General features: G+C 38.0%; 2 protein-coding genes across 3 annotated transcripts in view; one reads left to right on the top strand and one right to left on the bottom strand.

Annotated features, from left to right (window-relative positions):
• The window catches only part of PAICS (phosphoribosylaminoimidazole carboxylase and phosphoribosylaminoimidazolesuccinocarboxamide synthase), a 47,715-nt gene extending 21,842 nt beyond the window's left edge, over window positions 1–25,873 (bottom strand). Inside the window, exons 1-5 of one of the 2 annotated variants that reach the window (XM_047091432.1) lie at window positions 25,492–25,873; window positions 18,716–19,150; window positions 9,868–9,933; window positions 7,348–7,484; window positions 3,245–3,311 (exon numbers count right to left, since the gene is read on the bottom strand). In XM_047091432.1, coding sequence (XP_046947388.1) covers window positions 3,245–3,311; window positions 7,348–7,484; window positions 9,868–9,933; window positions 18,716–19,150; window positions 25,492–25,873 — 1,087 coding nt within the window. The remainder of the gene's footprint in view (window positions 1–3,244; window positions 3,312–7,347; window positions 7,485–9,867; window positions 9,934–18,715; window positions 19,151–25,491) is intronic. The other variant, XM_047091433.1, reaches the window with a different exon arrangement.
• Window positions 4,040–26,183, top strand: part of PPAT (phosphoribosyl pyrophosphate amidotransferase) — a 36,233-nt gene continuing 14,089 nt past the window's right edge. The window contains exon 1 of the mRNA XM_047091434.1: window positions 4,040–4,254. Coding sequence (XP_046947390.1) covers window positions 4,127–4,254 — 128 coding nt within the window. The 5' untranslated portion in view covers window positions 4,040–4,126. The remainder of the gene's footprint in view (window positions 4,255–26,183) is intronic.

The raw sequence follows: 26,183 nt of genomic DNA, 5'->3' as shown, positions 1-26,183 counted from the left end.
CAAGAGCCTCTATTTTTTTTTTTTTTAGTTCACAAGCATGTGCACGAATATGGGAGAGGCAGAGAGACAGGGGTAGAGAGAATCCCAAGCAGGTTCCACACTGACAGCATACAGCTTGATGCTGGGCTTGATCTCACAAACTGTGAGATCATGACCTGAGCCGAAATTAAGAGTTGTACGCTTAACTGATTGAACCACCCAGGTGGTTATTTCTTAATCTTTCTTCCCTATCCCCCACTGTTAATCCTTTCTCCACACTAAGATGTAGGAAATTGTGAGGAAGTGAGTACAAGAGACTCTAATTTTGATGCAGGTCACAGACCTAAAAAAAGTAGACTCTGGTCATTAGAAAGAATGATTTAGATGAAGATCAGAGGTAACAGAAGTTTAAGGACTTAAAATTTCCAAGGGAAGAAATCACCCTCACATTCCCAGAACAAGGACTCACTCTTAGTATTGGCATTTTTTAGTGTCTGTGCGCCAGGTACACTAGGGATATACCAGTAAACAAGAGAGAGTTCTTGTTCTCATGAGACCTGAGCCTGAGGGAAGCTGAAATTAAACAGGACATCATAACAAGTATGATGTAAGAAACAGACTATAGGATCACAGGTTCACAGCAGGCCCACCTAACCTAGTCTAGACATCAGAGAAGAAAGGCTGGAACAAAGTGAGGATTAGGTTGCGATCAGAGGAAGGATAAACACTTAGCCAAAAGAGGAAAAGGGGTAGGTAGTGACGGTGACCATGGGGTAAAACAGTACATGGCAGAACTTCAATATGGTTGGAACACTGTGTGTGCATGCACTGCTATAGGCTAGGGGAAGGAGGGCAGCAGCTGAGAGTAAAAAAGAATGGCAGGAGATAAGACAAGGAAGAATTGGGCAGGGGTAAGATCACCAGCTAGCAGAGGTAACCATTAAACCAGTTACAATTCAGTTTAATAGTTGCCACTGCAGGGTACCTAATCTAGAGGATGAATCCCCACCCTATCATAATGTCCTGACTCGCTGACAAGGTTTAAAAGGCTCCTCAAGATAGAGCCTCAGCTTAGTGCTCCAACTTCACATTTCTTGATTCCCTTCCCAGAACTCTAACTTCCATGAATGAATTTCTATATCCCACTCACAGGCTTTTGACATGTTCTCTCTTGGTCCAAACATAGTTTCCTTCCCTTGCATTTCACTATTCATTCTTTAGGCCTCATACATCATGTTGATAATGTGTAGATTTTATCCTAAGAACAACCATGTGGCTTTTAAACACTTCAGCAAAATGACAGGTTCCTATATTAGAAAGATTATGGCTGCTGGGTGGAAAATGAAATGAGGAAGGGGTGGATGGAAGAAAACTAAAGACTGAAAGACCAGTTAGGATGCTCTTGCAGCAATACAGCCCAAGAAATGTCCTGGTCTAAGGAAAAAGCAGTGGTTGAAAGGCTCAAGATATTTAAAAGGTAAAAGTTTTAAGAACCACTCATTCAACATAGGGATAAAAGAGGGGGAAAGTCAAGGATGTTTCCTAGGTTAGCTACAAGGCAAAAGAAAGTTTTTAACTACTGCACCTCCACAATTCAGTTGAATCCATATTTATTACCTAGTTGTTAAACAGGGTAGGAATTTCAATTAATGGATAGAAAAAACATACTCATAGGAGACATATATTACAAGTGCCAAAACGCCTGCTAAGAACTAGCAGATGAATTCAGGAAAGACTGATGACTGAAAATAATTTGTGGCACTGAAATTTAAGAGTCTTGAAATGTATAGAACTTCCACAGAGAGGAGATAAAAAGTCTAGGGCTGTTCCCTCCAGTAAGGGAGCCACTAGCCACATTTGGTCATGAAATATGAAACACGGCTACTCCAAATTGAGATGTGAGTTAAGTTTAAAATACACAATGGATTTCAAGATGGGAAAAAAAAAGGATGCAAAATATCACACATTTACAAATATTGATTACATGCGGAAACGATATAGTTTTGGATATACTGGGCTACATATATTTACAATTCATTTCACCTGTTTCATTTTACTTCCTAAAATGTGACTACTAGAAAACATAGTTACATAGAGTTTTACATATTTCTATTGGCACTGTTCTCCTAGACACCGCATAAATGAACACAGATGAGTGAACTTGGTGAATTAACCTAACTGGAATATAGGTATAGGATTCACAAGAGAGAAAAATCAAAGTTAGGGTTGAAGGGATAGGAAGAAAGCAGTATGCAGGAGGTGAAAGGGTCTTCAGACTGAATTTTAATAGCTCTTGGGTTGCCACTGAACATTTTTGAGCAAGGAAGTGCCATTTAGAAATCATAAAAGTGCCATTTGAGAAAGATTAACCTGCCAGTTAGATTCTACCAGTTTGGATGTATGGAAGGAAAAGACCTGCTCTAATACCCTGATTTTATGGAGTTGTTACTCGTTATCATCTGGATCTTTTGTTTGGTCTATATATATATTTTTTTACCTAAGTTCAATTTTCTTTGTGGAAGACAATGTACTGACTAGCCAACACAAACAAGTTGGTTCATCATAAATTTAAAAATTGGGCGTGTGGGGAAAAACACACTTAACCAGCATAAATGTCACAAGCTATTTTTCCTGAGGATCTAATCACTCACAGATAAAATGATTATGTAACTATAAATGCAAACTAAAGCAAGGCAACTTTTTGCCTGGTGCTTTTGGAGCTCTTCAAAGCCATCACGGCATCAAAAGACTATAAAACACACACACATACAAAATCTGGACAGAAAAAAAGTAAATTTTCAGTAAATTCAATTATTAACTTTAAGGAGATAGCAGGTTATTATTAACCTAATAGGAAACGCAGGACTTTGAAAAATCCACACGTTTCTGTGATTGTTTTGCAATATCTATTGATTACCAACATGATTTTCAGGCACCTCTCCAACCCCTGACCATTTCTCTTTGTAATCACTCTTTCTCTACTTCATTTCCTTTCCCCAATCCAGAGTCAGTTCCGAGTATTTCAGAAAGTTCGGAGAGGCCCGGGAGGGCTGGGTTTCCTACGCCTCTCTTGGCGGTACCTGGGCCACGTGTCCACCCGCCCAGCGGCCTAAAGAGAAGGCTGCAGGGAGACCAGACACCGCCCGGGGGTGGGAGAGGCAGCCAAGAGGGCCGCAGGGCGCGCACGGGTCCTCACCGAGCTCGCAAGCTCCAGGCGGGAGGGCAGGGAGTCCCCGGAATATTCCTGGGGATGCCTGTTACTCACCCTCAGCTGTAGCCATTATCCTGCGTGGGCTGGGGGCAAACGCCGCGCTGGGAACAGAGGCAGGGCTCTGGAAAAGAGGAGTGGTCAGAGAGGCTCACCCGGCGGGGAAGGGAGGGCGGCGCACAGACACACCCCCGGCCAGGCCTGGTATTCCGGAGCGCAGACTCAGGCTCTCAGCTAGTACCACAGTCCGGAGGAATGCCTGTCTTCTCTGCTGCCCCGGCGGAACTTCGGCTCCGGGAGCTAGCTTTACCCCCGAGGCTTCCCGCCGCGCAGACGCAGAGACGCAGGCTTCCCCCCGCCCCTACCACCCCGCGCGGGCGCTGTTCCAGAAGAGGCGAAAAGTGGCGCGCACTGGCGGCCCCTCCCGACTCTACAGAGGCTCGCTGACCAGCCCCCTTCTCCTCTGCGAGAGCGGTTCATAGGTTGGAGCGTACCAAGTAATGACGGCCGGGGGAAAGCATGTGCGGAGGAGCATACAAAATTTACATCTTCTGGCAGAGAAATGACGTTAACCCTACTGCTTTCATCACCCTAACCTTGGATGTTGGAAAATAACGGAGATTTCCACGTGCAGCAAAAGCAGCTCCCCGTAGGGCTCCGGCGGAGGACTAGCTCCACCCTAGGCGTCTGTGACTCCTCCTCTCAGCCAAGGAGCCTCTAGCCCCCTCCACGCTCATTGGTGGATACTGAAGGGGCGGGGCAGGGTGGCAGGGGGCGAGCTAATCACGCTTACTTTGGGAAAGCGCGCGCCGCCGCAGTAGCTAGGGTCGTGCGGCTGGGAAGGAAGCGAGCTTGAGGCGTAAGGGCCGAGCGGGCAGCTGGTTGGTGCTCAGGCCGCTGCCGCGGCGGCAGGTCCCTCCACGTGCTTTCGGTAGCGACATGGAGCTGGAGGAGTTGGGAATCCGAGAGGAATGTGGCGTCTTCGGGTGCATCGCCTCAGGAGAGTGGCCCACGCAGCTAGATGTACCTCATGTGATCACTCTGGGACTTGTGGGTCTGCAGCACCGGTGAGCAACCGGCTGAGGGGTGGGGGTGGCGGCGCGTGTGCTGCTTCTTCAGCACAAGCTGTTTCCCGCGGCCCGTGTTAGCGAGCTCGTGCGCGCCTGAGGGCCAGGAGGCCAGACCTCTACTACCTGGATTAGTATCTGCCTGTGGCATCGACTAGGTGGCCAAGGCGTGCGCGGGCACCACCTTGCATCCCTGGACTTCTCCCTCTCAAGCTCTAGTGCTGTTCAGGGGCTCCCCTCCTCCCAGTATGCACCCCTCACAAGTCTGGCCAGTTTGTTAAGGCTCCGGTTCTCTAGGGTTAGGCGGGTCGTAACTTCTCCCCGACTTAATCTTGCAGAGCCCGGAGCTGCTTTTGAGAAAGATTTGTGTGGGGTGGCTGCTGGTCCAGGACTTAACAACACCTTGAGGTGTTCGCGCGGAGCCTTCAACCCACCACAGGCTTTTGTTTGCAAGGGCAAGGCTGCTGTTGAGCAGACTGGAGATTTGAATGTAGGCACAGCTATGAGAATTTAGGAATTCTAGAGTTCATACCCCCGGAAACAGCTAGTTGATATTCAAAAGGAACTCCCGGTTGTAGATCTCATACAAATTAACTGAAAATAAACCAGTCACAGAAAATAGTGCATCTGAAAAAGATGCACGGGTTTCAGATAATGAAGGAAAAGGTTGTAAGAAGATGCCAAGAAGTAACTCCCTTCTTTATTTAAAAGGGAGCAGTTCCTGTATGACAGGATACATACAGATTTTTGGTAGACCCCTTTGAGTTAAAAAATAACTTGGCTTCTGTGATCGTTCCGTTTTTTACTACCTGGAATTTGCTATAAATCTAGATTTAACATTATCGCTGAAAGTATTACAAAGTTTTCATAAGGCAGTAACTGCAGCAACAACTTTTAGAACATTTAAGCAACTTGGCGATAAAACTTATCAGCAATATGGGAGCAACAAGTATAAATGAATTACAAATGATTTGCTTTCCCTCACCAAACTTGAAATGTAAGTAAGTCTTTTTGATCTTTTCAGGGTCGCAAATACTTGAGTTTGTTTCACATCTTGTGTACGCCTCCTTAAATGCTGAGAGTGACTTAGAGTCTGGGAGGAATCAAAAAGAATATTTTTAACTTCAATGACTCTAACTTGGATACTTGTGGGTTGACCCTAATAGAAATCTTGTCTTAAAATACTGTACATTTTTTTGAGAAGATTAGATACAGAATCCAAGGAAAAACTAAAATCTACTTATATGGTAGTGCAGAGCAACATTAGTTTATAACATCTTAGGATAAGTTATTGTGGATATTCTCTGAAGGTAAGAGGTGTGCAGAAACGAGGGATGTTTATAGAGTTGCCTGGCAGTCTGTGGGAGACCAATGAACTGACCTTGATTTTTTTTTTAATTATTTACTTTTTAACTAAAATAACTCAGAATGTTCATCTTCAGTCTCCTTTAAATATGTGCTGGAAGAAAAAAGGACTTTTTTTTTCAAGTGAATACAACTTGATTCCTAGCTACATGCACTTTTCTGTAGTTGCTTTTATGTGAAAGCATTATGCAATTAGACAATACAAGATAAGAGCAATAAAAATGTAATTATAATAGAGCAATAATAAATGGATTCTATGAGACTGCTCATTTGGCCAAGTAAATCTTTGTTAACCTGGTTTTGAAGATTGACCTTGTGATGTTTTCAATAACAGTGGCAAGGAACCCAGTAGCTTCTGAGGCACAAATATATTAATGGAAAACTGTTTAAGATTTTCCTTGTGTAGGCATAGAATCATTAAGGGGCACTGAGGAGGCTGTTCCTCTCCCATAATTTTATCCAATTCAAAATTTTGAATTAGCAGAAGTCCCTACTCTTTAGAGGAACTGACTCGGATTGGAAGAATATCTCCCTGATGTCTTAAAGATAAAATCTACTCTGAACTAGTAGGTAGGGCTCAGAGATTAAGAACTGATGTTTTTCAATGACATTGAATCAAGGAACATTAGAACTGGATGCCTTAGATAGGTTATCATAGTTTAGTATATAGTAGAGTTAGTTATATACACTGTACACTGGCAAGCGGTGGTCCGTTGCAGAGGTCTGTACCTCCTCACCTACTTCCACTCAATCGTTAGCTGTTTTAAAACCACAGTAATAACAATTCTATTGTTGGATTTTTTTTTCCTTTTTGATGAAGGAATTTATTTCTCATGCATTATCTTTTTAAATCATGGAATCTAGAAGGTGAGATTGTTATCACTTTTGCATTGTATTTGGTTCTGTTTTTGTCTTAGGCATAATCTGATCTAAAATATTTAGTTTCGGGGATAATAGCGTACCTGACAGTTATAATATGTATTTCATGTAAAAACAAATAGAACATCAATCACTAGATAGTCATGCACTGGATACTTAATCCAGATGGGTTCATCCAGAAGTACTTTCTTTCTAGTAGTTCTGGCTATTTGCAGATTTATTCCATAGTGCTACTTTCTGTCAAGGGGAATTTTAATTTAACATTTTCAGTGTCCTCTTCAGCTGTAAACTGTGTGCCTGTGTCTTCATGCCACATACATTTAATCACCACATGCTTTTTCAGTTCTAAAAACTATGTTTCAGTGGTTTGCAGAGTTCTGAACAAACCACACACACGTTTGTAGATCAGACATTTTCGTGTTTAAGGGGCACCTGGGTGGTTCAGTTGGTTAAGCATCTGACTCTTGATTTCAGCTTAGGTCACTATCTTATGGTTTATGAGATCAAGCCCTGTGTCAGGCTCCTTGTGCTGTCAGCCCCTCCCCCCACTCATGCTGCACTTGCTGTCTCTCAAAATAAATAAATAAATTTTAAAAAAAGAAATTTTCATGTTTAAACCACAGGCATATTTTCTGGAGGCTAGAATGACATGGACGTATTTTGAAGATTCTATGAAAGGAATTATTAAAGTTTCATAGATTTATCCGATGAATCAACTAGTTCGCCTTTTCTTGGTTAATTAGGAGATGAAAATGCCTGCTCTTTCAGTGACTTATAATTTCCCTGGGTTAGGAATTGAACCCTACAACTGATAAACATTTTCATACTTCTAAAAACTTTGAGATTTACCTGATGAAGTTGGATCATGTAGGGGGTCTCCTGTCTGTAGAAACATTCTGTAGAATCTTTTCGTTGTGTTATGCTCTGAGGAAACCGATTTGCAGTGATCTCAGGAGCAGTTTTCTTAAGAGATACAGACACTGGTTCTGTAAACAGAGCATATAACATTATCACTGGAAAGGCTACTTGTGAGAAAGATGCACTCAGACAACCTTTATGGAATTAGTTTCCATTTATCTTCATTTAATTTGTTGGAGTACACAGGAATAGATTGTCAGAGAACTTGCTTTGAGTTGCCAAATTTAAGGCTGGTAATAACTTTATTTTGATATTCATCTCTTAGTAATAATGACCAAATATGTCACATTTCTATAGTTTCACATATCCTTGGTTGGGGAAGTGACTTATGTTAAAACTGTCCTTGCTAATTTTTCCAGTCTTTGGTTTTGAAAGACTTTAATTCAATTACTTTTATAATTTAATGATTCTTAGTTTTCAGTCATAAGTGTTTTAAACTTTTCCAGTTATAATTATTATTTATAACTTTGCTTTTTGCATTAGTTTGAAGCAGAATTTATCTATCCCTAAAAGAGTTTCAAAGTACCACTGCTTTTTCATTCTGGTCAATATTGGAAATAACATTGAGACTTGGGAAATCTAGTCCTAGGTTTCCTAGCAACATCAACTTGATCTTGGGCAAGTCTCCTAACTTCTGAGTCTGTGTTCTCATCTGTTGGGCTAGACTTATGTACTTAAAGGTTCAATGGGCAAAATCCAGTGGGTTGGAAATGATACTTTTGTGTGGTTAGCCCTTAGCAATTTTCCTTTTCCTAGTAACATCAGTTTGATCTTGGGCAAGTCTCCTAACTTCTGAGTCTGTTTTGTCATTTGTTGGGCTAGACTTATGTACTTACAGGTTCAATGGGCAAAATCCAGTGGGTTGGGAATAATATTTCTGTGTGGTTAGCCCTTAGCAGTTTTCCTTTTCAGTAGCATATACACTATAGGGCATAGGAAAAGTTCAGGCAACTCATCTGACTTGGACTTTAGGTCCAAAAATGGAGAATAATATTTTCACCTCACTTGAGATAATAAGGGTCGTGGAAAGTAAGGAGGTTCCAGTTATTATCTAATACTTTATTCGAAAAATACTTAAGCTTCTGTTGTGTATATATAAGGCCCTGTGGTCAGTGCTAGGAATACTGTACTTCACAGGGCCAATGTGGTCCCTGGACCTCACAGAGAGGCAATGTTAGCCAGATGGTTCAAGAGCACAGACTTTTCTATGCCTCTATTTCCTTCTCTATAAATTGTGTATAATGATAGCACCTACATCTTAGAGTTGTGGTAGGAAGTAAATGCATTAATATACGTAAAGTACTTAGAAGAACTGTACCTAGATATATGTATACCCGTGACCTTCCGTCCAACTCCTGGGTATGTACTCTCTAGGAATGCATACATATGTTTACTGGAAGACAGGTACAAGAATTTTTATAGCATTATTTGTAATAGTCCCCATCTGGAAACAATGGAAATGTCCAAGAGTGGAATGGATAAAGAAGGTGGTGGTATGTATATTCATATATGGAATATTCAGCAGTAGTGAAAAAGCAAACTCCTACTACAAGTAAAATCATGGATGAATCTCACAGTGTTTAGTCAAAGTAGCTTGACATTAACACATACCAGAAAAGTAAGAACATCTTGTATGATTCCAAATTTAATCTATGGTAATAGAAGTCAGAAGAATGATAACCTTTATAGGGGCTAGCAAGATGATTAATGACTGGGTGTAATGTTTTATATCTTGATTTGAGTGGTAGTTGTATGGGTGTGTTCACTTTGTAAATATTAAGCTGTTAAACTATTTGTATATACTCAAACTAATTTGATAGATTATAAATGTATAAAATGCTGAAGTTGGATTATCCTAAAGATCCAGAGAGATGCAGTGATTTGCTCTGTGTTGAGTTATTAGTGTCAAAGAGAAATTAGAACTCAGGTTTTCTGAGTCTCAGTCCAGTGCTTTTTCCTCTATTCTGCAATTTTTTTTTTTCATATGCTATACTACCTCGTGTTACCTTTTCTGACAGCTGTAATGAGTCAGTTTGGAATTATAGCTCACATAATTAATTTGACTTATTTGTAGAGTTACTAAAATGTTACACCCTCTACTAACTACCTTTAGAGAAAACTAAAATTCCAGATTTACTACTTTGTGGGTTTTTTTCCTTTTCTATATCAGTATTCTGGTAGCAATCATTGCAAATAGTAATTTAAAGGCTCATGATGAATGGACAGTTGTGCAGAAATTTCTGACTCTGGGAAATTTTCCATTTACTCTGTTACTTTCATTCTTAATGAGCTATGAAAGAAATCATTGCTCAGTCTTTTTTGCTCTCACACAGCTTATAAACATTATATTTAGTCTAAACTGTCAAGGACAGGAATAAATATCTTTTATCAGGAAAAAGCAACGGAAGTTTTTTTCAGTGTGGAAGAACTTGGCATTTCTCAAGCTCTTACCATCTTCATGTGCTTTTCTTTTGATGCTCAGAGGTCTTGGGTTTTTGGCGTGACCTTCAAAAAATTCTTAAAAGAACATAGGAAAAGAATCATTATATGACATTTAAAATACATTGGCCTTCCAGATTTGAGTTCAGTAAAGTAAGAATATCAAAGCAGTTGGACAAATGAAGAATGAGTTTAAGAATTAGGAATATTTTGGTATAAGGTTTGGAAAGAAATTGAAATTCTTTACTTAAATTTATTGGGTCATTTGAACATACAGTAGTGTGAGGGTTTTATTTTTGAGGAATTTTTTTACTACATTACAATACAAAGAAAAAGTTAAGAGAAATTTTATTTTAAAAAGTCAATTTCAAGGTTACCATGTTTCCATTTGGCAGTTCTGAGAGCTGGTCCTCTTAAGATGCAGTCAACTTCTTCATAAAATCTCATTTTTCTTTGAGGGTTGCCATTTTTCTTTTGTAAAACTCTGTATTCATATTTTAAATTTTTGTATTTGGTACGACATTGTTTCCAGTCTCTGTCTATTCCAAACTGCATTAGTCTTCTGGCAATTTCCTCAAATATTTCTTTGTTTCTTGTGGCCCTTTCAAGCGTTTGCTTAATTTTTTCATCAGACCATATGTGTATAAGCGCTCTGACCTCATTGTCACACCAGTGTTTTCCAGCCTCTGTGTCGCTCACTGTTATAATCTGTAAATGATTTTTAGCATCTTCTAAAGGAATATGATTACCTATAAATCAATGTGATTTACAATTATACAAACTTAAAGATAAATCTTGTATTTGAATATCATTCATTTAAAACAACCTGGATTGACATAAAGCACTGAGAAATATAATGATTTCAATGTGAGGGTCAAAACTTTTTCATATGTTCATATTCAAATAAGATATTTTAAAAATTATAAGGCAGATTAATCTCCAATGTTGGTGAGAATAATTTAGCTGCTTTTCATCAATAGGTAATCTTCGCTGGATTTTTACAAATAGGAGAGTCTTGGTGTAACTTCTTAAACTGTATATATATATATATATATATATTAGCTTTAAATACAGAAAAATTTTTTTTTAATTCAACAATTTAGACCCTGTACCTGACCCAGTGATACTCTGTAGTGCTGTGGGGCTGTCCACCTCTTCTGAGGCTGTACTTACAGTGTCTTCCTCTGTCAGAAAGCAAAGAAAAGAGCAGTGTATATTTGTTGTTCACAAAACTCAAATTTACTTTTGCAATTGAAGATTATACTGAGAAAATAGTAATGCTGGATTCCACCATCAAAACTGTAACCTCATAGCCAAGAACATTTGTTATCTCTAACCAAATTTTAAAATGCCTTTATAGGATTCACCACCTTGAAAATCTTGGAAGTATTCTGCCTTAAAAGTCTCAAGACACAGTATGCAGTATTTGGGTATATGATAGCACTTTTAGACCCAATTTTGTAATATGTTTCATTGTTGTATTTTAATGCTTGACAAAGAACTTACATCTCTTTTTCATTTGGTCCTCATTGTAACTGAGAATGAGCCTTTCTGCAATACATATAAACAGAGAAAAGACCTTAAAATTAAGTGGTCTGGGGGCACCTGGGTGGCTCAGTCGATTAAACATCTGATTTTTGATTTTGGCTCAGGTCATGGTCTCACGGTTCTTGGGTTCGAGTCCCACGTGGGGTTCTGTACTGACTACACACAGAGTCTGCTTGGGATTCTCTGTCCCTCTCTCTCTGCTCCCCGCGCCCCCCCCCCATGCTGTCTCTGTCTCTCTCAGAATAAATAAACTTAAAAAAAGAGATTAAGTGGTCTTAGCAATTTTCATGTTGAGAGGTTAACAGCAGACAGGTAAATATTTTAAGGAACTGATGGTGCTTAGCTTGGTAAATATACATTTATTGTAGTGTAGCTCTGTACATATAGAATGTTTATAAGTCAGCTGTAGTTTGGGGAAAGCTCTTCCTTATATGCATATGTTGGATTGCTGTATTGATGCTATGATAGTTTTCTTTCCCTCCTGTACTTCCCTATACACTGGGACATTATTATTATCTTTTTTAATTTGGGGTGCCTGGGTGGCTCAGTCTGTTAAGTGTCTGACTTGGCTCAAGTCATGATCTCACGGTTGGTGAGTTCAAGCCCTGTATCCATCTCTCTGCCCTTCCCCTGCTCATGCTCGCTCTCTCTCTCTCTCTCTCTCTCTCTCTCTGTCAAAAATAAAACATTAAAACCATTCTGTGTTACTACTATTGTCTGTGCTGTTGCTTGTAATGATTGTTGTAAAACTGGATAAAACTACACAGTGTTTTGTTTTTTTTAATTTTTTTCATTATTTATTTTTGAGAAAGACTACAAGCAGAGGAGGGGCAAAGAGAGAGGGAGACAAAGAATCTGAAGCAGGCTGCAGGCTCTGAGCTGTCAGCACAGAGCTCGTGGTTCGAATCCACGAACCATGAGATCATGACCTGAGCCGAAGTCAGATGCTCAACTGACTGAGCTGCCCAGGTGCCCCCAGTAGTTATTACCAATAGACAAGTGAGGCCAGAGGTGGTTAGGGGGCCTATAAGCTTATGCAGCAATGGCTATGTGGAGATTTATATGAGGATAGGACCAGATCTTCTTATTTTAAGGACATGTTTGCACAGTAAGACTAGAATGAATTTTAGCTTTTACCAACATTAAGACCTTCAATAACAGGTTGTATTTTGGAGCCACAAAGGCTACCTAATAGGCTACTTTTTTTTTAATTGAAATTTTTATTGAGATAATTGTAGATTCACATGCAGTTGTTAGATATAATAGAGATCCCTTCTACACTTGGCCCAGTTTTCTCCAATGGTAACATGTTGTTAAACCATAATATACTAATAAATGAAGGGTATTGACATTGATACAGTTCATTATTCTGATTCAGATTTCCCCTTTTACTTGCACTCACTGTGAGTTATGTATATGTATTATATTTTATAATAATTTTATCACCTTGTAGGTTCATGTCACCACCATCAAGGTCAAGATAATCAAGGGTTCCAACACCATAAGGATCCCTCTGGTTGCCCTTTTATTTTTTAAAGTTTATTTATTTTGAGAGAGAGAGAGAGGGTATGCTTGAGTTGGGGGGAGGAGGGGGCAGAGAGGGAGAGAGAATCTCAAGCAGGCTCTGCACAGACAGCACTGTCTGCGAAGAGCCCCACAAGGGGCTCCATCTCATGAACTGGGAGATCATGACTGAGCCCAAATCAAGAGTCAGATGCTTAACCAGTTGAGCTACCCAGGTACTCCTGGTTGCCCTTTTATAACTAGACTTACCTTCTTTCATCCATGCCTAAGCCATTCTCCCACCCTCACCCCACTGGCTACTTTTTGGAGAGCACAAGTCCAAGGTAAATTTTGGCAAACCTTATTTCAACAGAATCTGAATTTATAACATTTTACCTAAGTGACTAAAACCATCAGTTCTAGGTTCAGGCACATGTCCTACTTCTGGGTTATGGAAATATTAACAGATATTAGGTGTCCCATAGAAATTTTGAGTAGTTAGCCCTAGAAAATAAGATGTCATATTGGAGAGTGGTAGTGTGGAAATCCCTACACTTAGCATATTTTAAGGAAAGAGAAGCATTTAGTTTTTATTATGTTTCTATCCCAACTGATACACTGCCATTCACTTCTCACACTCACTACCTGGAGTTAGCTAGCATCAGACTCTACAGCTTTAAGGGCTCACTCTTGCATAAAACTGCCCTTACATCACATGCCAGCCACAACTTCAGCTGACTGGCTACAAACTTAGGTGATGCCGTAATCCCCTCAGGTTTGATAATTTGCTAGAACAACTCCTAGAATTTAAGAAAGTCCTATTAGGATTACAGTTTTATTATAAAAAATAGAACTCAGGAACAGCCAAATGAAGATCCACATAGGATAAGGTCTGGGAGGGTCCTAGATGCAGAGTCTCCATGCCCTCTCCCTGTGGAGTCAGGGCCTGTCACTCTCCCAGCACATCAGTGTGTTCACCAACCAGGAAGCTCTTCTAAGCCAGTTTTTATTGACATGATTATGACGTGATTAATTAAATCATTGGCCACATGATTGAACTTAGTCTCCAAAGTTACTTCCCTGCTAGAGGTCAGGGTGGCCTAAAATTCCAACCCTCTTAATCCCAAGGTTTGTCGTTTTGGTGACCAGTCCTATCTTGAAGCTCTTTAGAAACCCAGCTTGGAACACCTCATTAAAATAAACATTCTTTTTCTGATTTCAGCTCAGGTTGTGATCTCTGGGTTGGTGAGTTGCAGTACCGCATCTGGCTGTCTCTGGTCTGCACAGAGCCGGCTTAGGATCCTTTGTCCCCCTCTGTCTTTTCCCCTCCCTGCTCACGTGTGTGCGCTCTCTCTCAAAAATAAACATCAAAACAAATTTTTAAAATAAATAAATAAAAAAGACTTTCACCACTGGAAATTCCAAAGGTTTTTGAAGCTCTGTGTCAGGAACTGGGGACAAAGACCAGATTTTAATTTTTTAAAGATTTTAAGCAATCTCTCAGGTCACACCTTTAATTATCAAGTTGCCTATATTTATCAGCTTACCTAGGTCTGAACTTTCTTTTTTTCATACTTATAATTTTTGGGTTTTCTGAAATTTTAACAATCACATCTTTATTGGGTTCTTCTGTTGGATTAAAAATTTAAAGGTTCTCAGTATTGTGGTTCATGTGATCAAAGTACATTAGCTTATGATAATTTTACTGCTAAGATTACCCAAATTGCGTGCAAAATTTACCAAACTTTTTAAATATTTAATTTAGAAGAAAATTATTCCCAATTTTTGTTTTAATATAAATAAACCAAAATAAATGAATTTGAGAAAATAAACTTGGAATAGCCTCTGAGTTACTAACAATACATAATTTAGTGCCCTCTGCTGGCCATCACATTGTTAATTTTTGTGAAATTGTGGGGATAGTGAATCATATTTTAATTTTGGAGATATGTTTTACCACATCCAAAAAGAAAATAGATCATTTTAAGATTCTTCTTAAGAGAACAGTGTAGTCTTTCACTTCTGATTTTTAAGCTGATGATAAGAGTGGTCTCTAATAGGATATATATGTATGTATGTATGCATGCATGCATGCATGCATGCACGCCTGTCTGTCTCCACCCCTCAGAGCCAGAAGCAGTCTACCTTTGGCTACCTCTACAAGAAAGCAGTGACTTGCAAGAATACCCAGATATTGAAGTATTCCAACTCATATAAATAGGCACTGATACTGGAGATGAATTTAGTCAATTTTAGGTCTATTCAGAAGAGATAGGTAACGCACAAGATTGTCAAACACAGATTTCTCTTCCGGCACCGTTTTCCTGGTAACATTCTGATTGCTTTTATACTCCCTTGCCTGTGCCTCACGTGGGGGGAAAAATAAATTTATTTTAGATGCAAAGAAGTAGTTATTCAATTTTCATGGGCCATTTCTTCTTATTTATTGTAATAGGCATAGCCCACGAGTTCTGTGATTCTTCCCAGTGATTAACTTCTTTCATATGGCATTAGTCATGCATTTTTTAAAGTGATAATTGGAATGGCTATTTTTTCTCGCCTAAATGGAATCAGACTGGATTTGATGTATTACTTTCTTCAGCCCTCTGCTGGTCTTATTCTCTAAATAAGACAACCTAGCTGTGGTTTTCAACCCTGGCTGTGCTTGATGATCTTACAAAAATATAGGTACCTGAACCCATCCTATAACCTACACTAGACCAAAATCTCCAGGAGTTCTAAATAGGGAACTAAGTAGTTATCTAGAATCCGGGAGGTCCACAGCTCTAGCTAGATTTTTATTTGAAATAAGAAGGAATCTCCTGGCATACATTTAAGATGGGGAAAAAAAAAATTAACCTTTAGGAGATCAGTTTTATGACCAAGGGTCAATGTTAACAATATGGGGCAATAGCAACTCAGATTACAATATTTCATTAGTAGAATATATAAAATCAAAATAAAATGACTTCTACCTATTTTTACAAGAATGTTTATCACTTTATTGTGTTTTTGTTTTTAAATTTTTTTTTAATATCCATTTGTTTTTGAGAGAGAGAGAGATGGAGAGAGATGGAGCACAAGTGGGAGAGGGGCAGAAAGAGGGAGACAGAGCTGTCAGCCAGAGCCTGATGCAGGGCTCGAACCCATGTGAGACTATGACGTGAGCTGAAGTTGGACGCCCAACCGACTGAGCCACCCAGGTGCCCCTATTGTGTTCTTGTTTTTAAAGAAAGGTATTTGATGTGAATTTTTATCCTGAAGATAAATATTCGTATCTTTATACCTTAGTACAAAATCTTCTAAATAGTACAGTGGCAATTTGTGCCTCAATAGTTGTGCATTGCAGTTGTGCCTAAAGTCCTTACCTGTTTAAATTTTTTCCCTCTGCGTTTAGCTGCTGGGATTCTTATGGGTTTATACCTTTGCTTTTATTTTCATGGGAAAGTTTAAAATAAGTTAATTTCTAGAATGACCGTAAATATTTCCTGTTTCACATTTTCTAAACATATTCCAAATTAACATATAAGCATACCAGACAGTTTTTAAAAACCCTCTCAGTTTTTATCTGGCTGAATGTTTTCCTTTCACATATAAAAAATTATCTTGAGGTATTGGACTTAAGTGAGTCCAGAGGACTAACAAGCTAAAATCTTAGGTTCTTAACTTTTTCCATGGAAATCTTTCTATCTCACTAAACACAATCGGATTTTAACTTTTTTTTTGTTTTTCTTTTTCCTTTTAATGACAAGAGTCATTGCTGTGATGCCCTGAGAAACCTTAGGAGCACAGTTTTGTTTACCTTTTTTATCGTACCCCTAGTCAGCTGCATGTTCCTATCGTGTTAGTCTCCTTAATTTCTCCCTATTTCCACCTTCCACTGTTCTGGCAGCTTTCGTTTCTCCCACTGAGCTTTTAATCTACCATCTCTGATAAATCAGACAAAGAAGTTTGCCAAGGGTGTGGGGAATTTGATTACCTGGTTTGTTAATCAATATGATCTTTACATTTTCCAAGGTTGTATGAATCTTTGAACTATGTGCAAGGTCTGTGATGGCTAGGCTTTTGTTTGAGGGTCTGGTGATCCCCTCATCCCTCATTTTGGTTTGTGTAAAAGGCAAACAGTCAAATAGGAAGCACTTACTTTGCTCTACCCCCTTAGTATTCTTCACCATAGGGCAGTATTTCTTAAACTTAAGCATGCATAAGTTCTCAGACAGTGCTGATGCTGCTACACTTTGAGAATAACAGCCATAGGGAACATTATGGGTCATTAATTGTTTTCACCTTCCATTTCTGCATTTTGTAAATATGAGTATTATTCTTCATATAATGTTATAACTTCGTATATGTTCTTAAAGCGTCTTACAGTATTTTAGTTATTGTAGCATCTTATTATACTATTATATATAAAATATAATTATAAAACTCATCATAAAGGCCCCATCCTTGTGACCTCATCTAAACCTAATTAACTGCCAAAGGTCCCGTCTCCAAATGCTCTTGCATTTGTTGATACGACTTTAGGAGTGACATATTTCAGTCCATAGCAACATCATATAAAAACATCTTATGTATTTTTTCACACGCAAAACCAAAAAAATGTTGTTTTACCTGTGCCAGGACTTTGTTTTACTTCTCTCTCTCTTAGGTCTTCTGACATATTACTGACTAAATCATCTTCAGCTGCTTCTCCAGCAATGACTGTGTGAACATAGTGGGATATATGGTGATTTGGTTTTATTCACTTTCAGGATTGTGTTTTAAACTCTTAATATGTTATTTTCCCTTTTACAGTGAGCCTGGTGCTAAATACTGTAGTTGTTTCCTTTTCTCTAATTTAGATTCCCCACTCTTAAATATCTTTCAGTCGTAGGTCCCTGTAGATACCTGGTGTTTTAAGTCTGTAGCTAGACTTACAGACTCATAACTGATGGAATCATCATTGTCTGCAATTACTGTATGAACAGAATCATGCTGCTGCTGTTGGGCTACTTTATCACTAGTCATTTTATTTTTCATGGGATAGATGTATATAGTTCTCTAGCAGACTGGTTTCTTTTTTCTCCCCAACAAAAGATTTTAGTACTTCTCACCACCATTTCTCAGTCCTAACTCTGTCATTGCCTCTCTTTCCCCTAGACACACACTCACACTCTAGGAATTAAGACTCCATTGTTTAAGGCAGATATTAAGATCTAGAAACTTTATGGTTAGTAGAGGTCTTTAAGAACATTTTGTCAAGTGTAGAGGAGATACTTGGTTTAGGATTCCACAAAGACTGAGCTAGAACTTGGATTTCCTGACTCCTGGTCTAGAACTCATCCAATTTATTTCATGCTATCATAACTTTGTGTGTATTGTATCTTAATCCTTTGGATTAAACTCATTTTAAAGAACTTTATGATATGTCCCAGAAGAACCACACTTCAAAGACATTCTCATGGGTTTTGTATTTTTCTAAGTTCTTTAATGTCCTTTTTCTGTTCACTCACAATTTTACCATAGTTGATATGAAAAGTTGCTTTAATTTCTGCCATCTAGAGTTGCATTTTTACTTTATTAAAATTGGTCTATTTTTAAACTTGTGGAAATCCAATTTTATTTCATCCTTTTTTTATAACTGTACTATTCTCTATGTCCTGGAGGAGATTGATTATACATTCAATCTGTTTCATGATAAATTCAACAATTAGCTTATTGAATAACATTTAGTGAAACCTATTTAACTTAGATTATATACATGTTATCATGCTACTGACATTTTATATGATGTAGCCTGATGTTAAGATTACTTTTGTCTTCCTACCTGTCCGATCCTCTTCTCTTTTTACATTGGCACATCCTGTGGCTTGTTCTCCATCTTGGAATTCCTGTTCTTGTGATTTTTCTGTTTTATTGTGTCCCAAAATGGCATCCAGCTCAGTAAAAAATTTCATACTCTTAGTTATTCCTTGGTCTTGAGCCATTCTTACAATCTTATATTCATGTTTTAAGTTTTTGTACTTTGTTCTGCACTGTTTCCAATCTCTCTCTATTCCAAATTTCTGAAGCTTCGCAGCAATTTGTTCAAATATCCTTTTATTTCTCACTGTTCCCTCTAGTTGTTGTTGTATTCTTATATCAGACCAGATGCCTATTAGAGCCCTAATTTCTGGCACAGTCCAGTGTTTTCCTCCTTCATTTGCTACAGTTGGAATAAAAGTTGGATTAATAGGGGGTTCCATAATTGATGTAGAGTTACCTGTATCAGGTGGGGAGGGAAAAATATATATATATATATGTGTATATATATATATATATATACATACACACACACACACTCATATATACATATATATGTGTATATATATATATATATATATATATGGTTACATAAGATAAATAATTAGATGCATCCTTAATAAAGAAAGACATTTTCGGGGCGCCTGGGTGGCGCAGTCGGTTAAGCATCCGACTTCAGCCAGGTCACGATCTCGCGGTCCGTGAGTTCGAGCCCCGCGTCAGGCTCTGGGCTGATGGCTCGGAGCCTGGAGCCTGTTTCCGATTCTGTGTCTCCCTCTCTCTCTGCCCCTCCCCCGTTCATGCTCTGTCTCTCTCTGTCCCAAAAATAAATAAACGTTGAAAAAAAAAAAAATTAAAAAAAAAAAGAAAGACATTTTCTCCATGGGAGATGGAATACAAATCATAGCTTAGCTTTCCTCTGAAACTAATGGATAAATGAAGTACAGAACCTGAATCTGTTGTCATGTTAGTGACTGGCTTTAATACAGTTGTTTTTAATTAGTCACATTTTGATCATGTTTTTTTCTCTATCATTCCTTACCCGTCCATCCCACTCCTTTGGTCTGTGGTGTGTATTTAACTATATAGTGAACATTGAATACATAATTTTGTAATATTGACTTGTAGAAAGCAATGCAATTAGAAAATGGCTTGTTGAGAACAGTTTATTTTTTTTATTATTTTTCGGTGATAAGATAGGTGGGAGCAATTATCTCCTCTTCCTTTTAATCTAATGATTTCCATTGGCTACATATCAGTATCTCCTGGGGAGCTTTTATAAATCACTACTTCACTGCTAACCCCACCCCTCATCCCCAGATTGTGATTCTAGTGTGCAGTCAGGGTTGGGAACCAAGACTATTCATGAATGAAGGGTTGGAAGAGGCATATTACAACAATTGGTGCTTCTTACTCCTCATGAAAATAAAATGTCCCATTGGTTAAAAAACAAGTGTCATTTTAAGTGAAGTATTCTTTTAATGCAAGGAAATGTGCCAGAAATTTCATAATGCCCTAGACAGAATGTCCCCGCTTAGTTAGAAATCCTAGCATGGTACCTTCATGTTAGATCTCTAGTACAGTTTTGCAACTTACTGAGGTTATGTTGGCTATTTTAACAACCACATTATCTTGTGTTTTTGTCAGATTTCATGTTTGTTGTGTTTAATAAGAAGGTAGTTCAGACCTCAGCATCTATAATGTAAGTCATTAAAAACCACTTTTTAGCATTTACCTGAGGTATATGGAGGTGTTTTTATTTTGTGGTACATTTAATGTCTTTGTTTTGAAATGCTTTTCACTATTTTTCCTTACTTAGATTAACAACCTTCAATACAAATTTAGAAGCCAAGTGGGGATTTATATTGACTTTAATTTGGGTGAATAAAATCATCCTTGACCTCATTATTGATTTGATATTATTTACTTTCACATGTAAAATTGTTTGTCTTAGACCTCAGGAGTGCTAAAGTGACATGTTCATTAAATATTAAGCATCTACTATGTTTAAATTTTTTTTTTCAACGTTTTATTTATTTTGGGGATAGAGAGAGACAGAGCATGAACGGGGGAGGGGCAGAGAGAGAGGGAGACACAGAATCGGAAACAGGCTCCAGGCGCCGAGCCATCAGCCCAGAGCCTGATGCGGGGCTCGAACTCCCGGACCGCGAGATCGTGACCTGGCTGAAGTCGGACGCTTAACCGACTGCGCCACCCAGGCGCCCCAAGCATCTACTATGTTTAATTTTGACCTATATTTCTTACTATATTTAAAGGATGAAGGTTGTGAATTTGAAAGCTAGTATTTCTAGGCAATTTACGTTTTGTTAAAGAAATCATTTATTTTTAAAAATGACTTTTTTAGTATAGATTATAAAAAAAAGAGGGAAACTTGAAGTAATCCTAAGTGTTTCTATCAGGAAAAATCATCCATTTTCTCAGAAACCAATCTTACTTTCCAATTTGGAATCTGATCAGTTTCATTGTTTTTTGACCCACCTAGTTCCATTGGTTTGATGTGAGAAACCAAAAGTAAAGGATTTCCTGAGAGGTCTTCCTTATCTTCTAATGTAACTGACATTTTACCTGGAAAAAGAATGGAATTCCTTTTAGAGTAAGTTCTAGGGAAGATAAATATTGAATTAAATGACTGATAATGCTAGTAGCTTGAGCTGAATTCGATCATATTGATGAAAGATTATAGATTTGTGATAGATTTTATATGATTTAAATACTGTATAATATGGTTTAAATACTGTACTTATCTATATAAAGGAAATTTTAATTTTTTTATCAATTTTTTTTTTAACATTTATTCATTTTTTGAGAGACAGAGTACGAGCGGGGAAGGACAGAGAGATGAGGGAGACACAGAATCCGAAGCAGGCTCTAGGCTCTGAGCTGTTAGCACAGAGCCTAACGTGAAGCTCAAACTCAGGAATAGTGAGATCGTGACCTGAGACAAAGTCAGACGCTTAACCGACTGAGCCACCCAGATGCCCCCAAATTTAATTTCTTCCATTCCATTGACATGGTTTATTTTGAACTTCCACTAGTTTTGTTTGCTAATTTTATAAGTTTCTAGAGATGATTGTGGTTCATTTTCAAATTAAATTACATTTTTAAAATAAAGATGTTCTTTAATTTTGTATTTTAGGTACTTTAACATAATAGGGACATGATAAATGATACTAGCAATGTAAAACAGAGGTCCTGTAATGAGATAATCTGAAAATCTTGTTTATTTGGCATATTTGGTCAGATAGCTAAAATTTATATGTATCTTTTATAATTAGCTGGTTGGTACACACTAAACTTTCCAGAAATTAATCTAAGCTCTGCTTAAGTAGACCAAAGAATGTGTCATATCAAAGAACCATGCCAACCTTGAAAAATGAAAATGGTGCCTTAATCTTCCTGGTTTCATGAGTTGGGTGTTTTCATAAAATGAGGCACAGGCTACTTTTTAATGTTTTTTGTTTTTTCAGAGAGAGAGAGCAAGCTGGGGAGAGTGGCAGAGGGGGAGATGGAGAGAGAGAATCTCAAGCAGGCTCCCCACTCAGTATGGAGTGTTGGGTTCTATCCCATGACTCCAAGATCATGGCCCAAGCCTAAATCGAGTCACCAACTGAACGACCCAGGTGCCCCTAGTTTGCTAGTCTGTTATCTGATTTAGGACCTAGTTTTATGTTTGTTGAAAACAGCGTGGAGCTGAAAATATTGGTAGGCGTGATAAAGAAAAGCTTCTCTTCCCAACTTCTTTGGGCTATTTTTTTTTCTTAGGTTGATCATTCCTAGCATAATTCCAAAATTGTACGTAGGGACCCCATACCCTGGAGATTGTAAACTGAGACTCTTAAGTCATCACTCCTGATGCATTTGTATCAAGTTAAGAGGAGAGAAATAGAGTGGAAATTTGGTCACTGAAAGAATGTGATTCAGCAGTAATAGTAGGCCAAAGGTATTCTGAAGTTGAGGATGATTATAACTTCCAGAACATGAAGCCTCTTAAGAGTTTGTATTTGAGTCCTTTGCCAAGGCTCAGTCAGGCTACCTGCTGCCTAACAGGAACTAGATCCTCTGTTCTTACCACTTGCATGAGGTTGATCCCAACAGTGGAAAAGGCACATTCTTTTTCTTCCCTTCTTCAATTTACCATATACCAATAAAAATTGTGCTGGTTCCCCATAGAGTAACCGGAAGACATTATAAATGAATCAGACCAAAAGTAAAGGAGGGCTTTCTAAGCCTTAAAAAAGACTATTTGATTGCATTAAGAACTTTAATCAAAACCTTTTTCATCACTGTTTGATTACATTGAAAACTTTTGAATTCTATAGATCAAATAAAAAGCAGCCAAAATTTTAAGGCAAAAGAGATCACACAGTTTCTAAGACCTCAGCTGACATAATTTGTAAAAGTGAATAAACATATAGAAAATTGTTCCATAGCATTAGTAATTAAAAAAATGCAAATTAAAAGTTATCAATCACATACACCATTATAGTTAGTTAAGTAAAGTACAGTTCTTTTGGAAAGCATTTTTTTTTTTTTTTTAAGCACTGTTTCAAAGTAATCATAGCCCTCCTGACCGGTAATTGAACTTCTGATAGTCTATTCTAAAGTGATAATGTTAGGTATTGATTATAGCATCATTTCTCTTAGGGGGCAAAGACAAACTGTATATGCACTCAAATATTATGGAACCATTAAGTAACATTTAATCCTGAATTATAATTAATTCTGGGTATAATTTAAAGATAATTTTTAAAGTAAACAAAATGCTAATGTGCTTGTAATTTTATAATTCAAAAAGTTTAAAGAACAACAACCAGAGACATTGTAGATGATGTGTTAGGAAGGGGCTGAAAAGTAAGGAGACCAGTTAAGAGCTTATCTTAATATTCCATGTGATAGATGAAGTTCTACATGGTGATAATGATAATAGAACAGGGGAAAATTTATGAAACATGTCAGTAGTTTTTTTAAGGACTTAGTGACTGATGAAAGGTCAAGGATATCTCAAATGTTTAATGTTTAAGTTTATTTAAATGATTGGAAATACAGTGATAGTAAGGTGGAGGCAGTTTGTAGGAGGATCAGTTCTGAATGAGGGAAGAGAGAGAGTATGGTTTTAGAATTGGAGGGTTTGAGATACCTGAAACATACAACATTCAGAAGTAATTATGGGCCATCTGCTTACGAGTGAAAATGGGGAATTTGGAGCCATGGGGGTACCTGAATGGGTTAGAAGGAGATCCTGTTAAGTGGAGATTAAACACACACACACACACACACACACACACGCACACACGCACACACGCGCGCGCGCGCCAGGGTGGGGGGGTGGCTCAGAGAAGAGAGGGGCAAAAATAGTGGAGATTTAGCACCCACATCTTCATTACACCAACCTCTGGTTAAAATCAAGGCCTTTCAGAAGTTGAGTCATTTACTTACCATTAACCAATATTTAAAGCATTTAAATGCCAAAGAGTGCAGGGTGATTAATTGGATAAAATAATGTTATTGCTCTTTTTTTTTAATTTATTTATTTTGAGAGAGACAGAGTGCGAGCAGGGGAGGGACAGAAAGAGGGGAAGAATCACAAGCAGGCTGGGCTTTTACAGCACAGGGCTCGAACTCAGGAAAGTGAGATCATGACCTTAGCCAAAATTAAGTCAGATGCCTTAACCTACTGGCCACCCAGCTGCCCCCAGTGTTATTGCTCTTTAACTTGACAGTGGCTGCAGAGCTTTCTCAGAATTTGGATATAGTATCAGCAATGTAAAGGGAGTATGTTAAGTGAAGTGCATTTTTTACCAAACGATTTATTATTGAGCTTTACACACAAAGTTCAGATAACCCAAATTAACCTAACTTCAATTTCTGTCATTGTACCATCCTTTCTCATTTGCTATCTTTATTCTACCACTTACCATTTTCTTTTGGGTGTTAAATTTATTCATGATGCCCTCCTTTCTGCAGTTACAAAGCATGTAGCTCAGTGCTTTGCACATGATATACACAGACAGTAGGTATTAGAAATTTTGAATTGAACAACTCTGCCCTTAAAAATAGCATCTGTAAGACTTTCGCTATGGGAGAAATCTCATTACTGCCATTGATTTCCCCTCTTTCCCTGGTGATATATTCAGCTTCCACAGACAGTGAGCAAATTCTATGTAAATAGTGTTGGGCTTAACAACACAGCAAGTCAAGAACCTTGTTTTAATATCTAAATCATTTAATCATAAATCATATAATCTATCAAGTCTATTTTTGTTTCATTTTTTTTTGTTAAAGGGAGCTGTTCTTCTAAACAAGTAATGAAAGAAGTTATTATTTCCTAGTATTTTAGTGCTGTTATTGATAAATTTAGAAAAATGGGAACGTTAATATAGAGCAGAAAGTTCTGTCTTGTTTGGAGCTGTGGGGAAACAACAGTGGAGTAATATATTTGATTTTTTTTTCTTTTGCCACCCTTAAAAAATTAAAACCTAAGATGTTTTCAAAGCCCAATCCATTTTTCACAAAACATCAGGCATGCTTAAGGAGCAGTTGGCATTAGCAGTTAATGTCATTTTAATGTGTTTTTTTTTTTTTCAGTATTTTACGGATTTAAAAAGTGGAGGTATTTAATCTTTCTAAATTTTTTACCTTGTGCAAAATACTGTAACAAGTCAGTTGTTTCTCTCAACCATAATATTCCAGGCTATGTTTATCATATGGACTCAGAAATCCTATACTGTTATCGTTTGTTACGTACAAACAACAAAAGAATGCTACTTTTTCTTTTTTTACCTTCGGTGGTCTCTGGAGCTGTACTTTGGCTCAGCGTTGCCAGGCACCTGCCATTTGCATCTTCCTCTGTTAATTGGGTGGCAGGTTCATACTGCAGGATCGCATCCAAATCATGGAAGAACTTCATAGTTTTAGAGCTGTCTCCAGAGTTATGGGCATATTTAACTGTTCTGTATTCATATTTGAGATTTTTGTACTTTGCCCGGCACTGTTTCCAATCTCTGTATACTCCTAGTGCTTGCAGCCTTTTAGCAATGTAAATAAATATTCCTTTATTTCTCAGTGTTCCATAAAGTTGTTTTCGTATATTTTTTTCTGCCCAGACACTTAGCAAAGCTTTAACCTCTTCTTCAGTCCAGTGCTTTCCTGCTCCACTCTCCATGTTGAAAGTGACCTGGAAATGATTCACTATTTCTAGCCAAGGTTTTGTTTCCTAGGAAACCAGACGGCTGGTTGTCAATAAGCTCCAAAGAGCTGAAAAGATCTAGTTTAACTGGTTCAAGCTGCCTGAGGGGAGTAACTTGAGAAACTGCCAAATACGCAGGCTTTGTGATTAAAGAAGCCTGGACCTAAATGATGCCTAACGTTTTTCATTTCAGACTTCAGGGGAAATTACCCTGGAGACAAAAGGGAAGGAAAACCATTTTTTTGTTTATTTCTTTTCTTACATAATACTCTGGTTTACTAAATGG

Source organism: Lynx rufus, unplaced genomic scaffold, assembly GCF_022079265.1.
Source record: "Lynx rufus isolate CCGP_SWC_20201006 ecotype Redwood Valley unplaced genomic scaffold, mLynRuf1.p SCAF_3, whole genome shotgun sequence".
NCBI lineage: Eukaryota > Metazoa > Chordata > Mammalia > Carnivora > Felidae > Lynx > Lynx rufus.
Note: the sequence above shows the minus strand (reverse complement) of the source record. Positions and strands in the feature narration are given on the sequence as shown.